Source organism: Zea mays, chromosome 2, assembly GCF_902167145.1.
Source record: "Zea mays cultivar B73 chromosome 2, Zm-B73-REFERENCE-NAM-5.0, whole genome shotgun sequence".
Classification (NCBI taxonomy): domain Eukaryota; kingdom Viridiplantae; phylum Streptophyta; class Magnoliopsida; order Poales; family Poaceae; genus Zea; species Zea mays.
In genome coordinates, this window is record NC_050097.1 from 9,851,375 (window position 1) to 9,854,629 (window position 3,255).

General features: G+C 54.3%; 1 protein-coding gene and 1 long non-coding RNA gene across 2 annotated transcripts; one reads left to right on the top strand and one right to left on the bottom strand.

The window, feature by feature from the left end:
• Positions 1-331: 331 nt before the first annotated feature.
• LOC100282983 (uncharacterized) lies at positions 332-2,869 on the bottom strand. Its single transcript, NM_001155887.3, has 3 exons — positions 2,503-2,869; positions 1,825-2,141; positions 332-1,049 (listed from the first exon to the last, which is right to left on the bottom strand). Exons 1-3 carry the CDS (start codon positions 2,684-2,686, stop codon positions 597-599), a joined length of 954 nt encoding a protein of 317 aa, NP_001149359.1. The 5' UTR covers positions 2,687-2,869; the 3' UTR covers positions 332-596.
• Positions 866-2,319, top strand: LOC118476281 (uncharacterized). Its single transcript, XR_004856133.1, has 2 exons — positions 866-1,665; positions 1,764-2,319. It is a non-coding gene; the product is annotated as an uncharacterized lncRNA (long non-coding RNA).
• Positions 2,870-3,255: the final 386 nt, after the last annotated feature.

Sequence of the window (3,255 nt, forward strand, 5' to 3'; positions counted from 1 at the left end):
TATCACAAGATATTTAGTTGGCAACAATAATATCCACTCAGAAATGTTTTATGGAAAGCAAAATAAAGCGCAAACACATACAGAGGCATAGTAGACCTTTCTCTGCAAAACATGTTCTATATTGAAGTGAGTGGAGGAGAGCTAAAAAAAATCAGTCTTAAACAGGCTCAAAGTGCCTCCATAAACTCCATGACTTTCGTCTTGATTGTGGCCCACGAGCTGAACTTGGCCAAGCCCATCAGGCCCTTTGAGCTTATTTGGCGCGCCTTCTCCGCATATTTACCTCCGTGATAACATCATCACGATTCACAATTCCAAGGACTACTGAAAATTTGGTAGAAGGCAGACAAAGAGAGAGTAATTTTCTGCAACAATCAACTGTACAAAAGTTACTGCACCAATAATCACCAAGGCATTCCACCTATCCGCTGCGTGGGTTTTTACCCTACGCCTAACAAACGGCAGAGATCGCATGCACTAACCAAGTCAACGTTACATTGCAAGAAAGACAAGCAAATTGTTGACTATTCACTACGCACGCGATGCCCGCCAGGCGCCAGGGCGCCACGCACACGTGAGCCCCCAGCCGCGTGCCGTCATCCCGAGCTCAGAAACGGGCTCCACGTCTGCTGCGGGTGCGCCGGCATGGCGCCGCCCTGCTGCTGCGCGTAGGCCGCCTCGGTCCAGCCCTCCAGCTGCAGGTGGAGCTCCGTCTCCCGAACGGCGGCGGCGGCGTCGCTGCCTTCAACCATGCTGCTGAGCAAGTCCCGCAAGCTGGACAGGCTACTCCTGCTGAAAGGCTGCGCCGGCGGCGGCGGCAGGTGGTGGCGCGCGTCCGCGGGGCCGGAGTCTTGGTGGTGGTAGTAGCCGCCAGCGGCAGGTGTGACGTCGAAGGACAGGTAGGCGGCGTCAGCAGGGGCGGCCATTCGCGGCATCGGCAGGCCGCCGATCAGCTGGCTGGACAGCGGCCCGGCCTCGTCGGGGCCTGCTGCTGGTCTTGTGCTGGCAGTTCGGCTCTTGTAGAACACCCTGCACAGGACCCAATCCTCCTGCAATGGGGTAAAAAAAAAAGTCAGACACTACTGCTATGGTGGTGGGTAGCCTAGCCTCACGTCTGAACTCCGTCTCTGGTGTCTGATGAACGCATCAGCAGCTCGTTGCTTGATCGATCGTCGGCAGGTTTGGAACTCGTCGTACGGTTGAATACACGCGCTGGAGCATCCGCTAGACGTTTACGTGGATCGATGAAAACGAAAGGCCAACTTGGCGTGTAAAGAACAGGCATACATGCACGGGGACGTTTACTGCACTGGCGCTGATGCATGGCGACTGAAAGGAACCACTGAACTACTTACTACCTTGTAACGGATTGGCGATGTGTACCAGGTTTGGAGTCATTGGGAACGGACCAGGTCAGCTGCAATGATTGCCAAGTGGGCCGGGTCGACTAGCTTATCACATCGGAATGTTCAGAGCAGGATCGATCCGATCCATTGCTAGCCTCAGCGAAATCGAAAAGATTGCATTTTTTGTTGTTGTTGTTGTTGTCTTCTTCCAGCTGCCAGTTATTAACAGAGACGTGTGTGATGGGCAAAATGTTTCAACAAAACGAGAGAAGCTTCATTTCATTAGTTCCCTGCCTGAACGAGAGAAGTTTGCAACCTGGTACGTAATTCAGGTGTTTTTTACATGCTCTCTGACAAAGTGCATGCGTGGTGTTATTAGTACATCAATACTGCACTCTAATAAATCACAGGAAACAGATGCAGACAGGGACGGACGAGCGAGGGCACCCATGAAACGGGCGTGTACGTACGTACGTACCTGGAGCTGGAGCTGGAGGAGAGGTGAGCCGGGGCGGTCGGCAACGGGCGGGCCGTCCACGCGGAACTCGTGCATGACCCACTCGGTCTTGCTCCCGCGGGGCGCCCTGCCCTGGTAGAACACCAGCGTCTTGCGCATCCCGACCAGCGCGGCGGTGTCGCCGGCCCCGCGGCGGCCGGAGACGGAGATGGGGCGGTCCTTGCCCGTGGCCTTCCAGTACCCGGTGCGCGTGGCGCGGTTGGTCCGCTGCCCCGTGGCGTACTTGCGGTCGTGCAGGCTGAAGAAGTACCACTCGCGGCCGCCCACGCACGCCTCGTCTGATCATGGACAAGACAACGCTGTGAAGAAATAATAGCAGAGAAAATGGCGCGTCGTCGACTTTTTTCCTTTTGGCACACCATGCGGATGCGGCGATAGATGGCCATGAATTATCTTCGCTTTTTTACATACCTAATAAATCTATAAAACCTCAATGGTCTATCTTTTTCGTTCTTAGATGATTCACCTCGTGGTACAGTCTGATTGATCCGGACCGGGCCTATATATTCTTTCAATTCCTACGGTGCTGGGCTCTTGTTGTTGATAGGTGCAAGTGTGCATGCAGCATGCGCAACATAGATCGAACCTGCAGCAAATCGATATATATACGGTAGCGCAAAGTTGGACCTGACGGAATACCTGGAAGATCCCACGGCTCGCACTTGTTGAGGTCGACGTCGACCATGGCGATGCCGCCGTACGCTCCGCCGCCGCCTTTGCCGGAGAGCTTGCGGCAGAGGTAGTCGAGCACGAGCTCGTCGTCCCTCGGGTGGAACCGGAACCCCGGCGGCAGCCGCGCCTCCATCATGCTGATCAAGCTCATGACGGCGTTCCTCCGAGCCCTGTAGCCTACTGACACACACACGCGCGGCGCGCTTGACGACGTACTCTTGGCTTGGTTGGGAGCTAGAGGAAAGAGAGAGGGAGAGACAGAGAACTGAAGATCGCGGAGGAAGACGGTGGCGTCTTGAGCAGTTTCAGGCTTTCAGCCCCTGCGCATGATATGGGGCTGGGTGTAGTGGGTACGGTACGGTATAAATAGGGAAATCGAAGCAAGAAGGACGTTTTCGAGCATCATGTCGTATTTCGTCGCAAGTCTAGGATGGCACTGTTGATATCTGGGAGGCCCAGCTCCTATCCCTCGGAAAAGAATAAATAATGACACACGTCAACCCGTAATCCCTGTTCTAATTCTAATACGGACGTACACGTATATAAGCCGAGCCTAGCTATGGCCCTATCGGATGTGCACTGTGCTTGCATACGTACACAAGTATCTCTCTCCCTCCGGACTGTGCCGTAACGTCTGGGATACCGTATAGACTGCGTCCTTGTATGCGCCGTTCCTGAGTCACTTCAGTTGACAGTTCAGTCTAATATAAGCAAAACTAC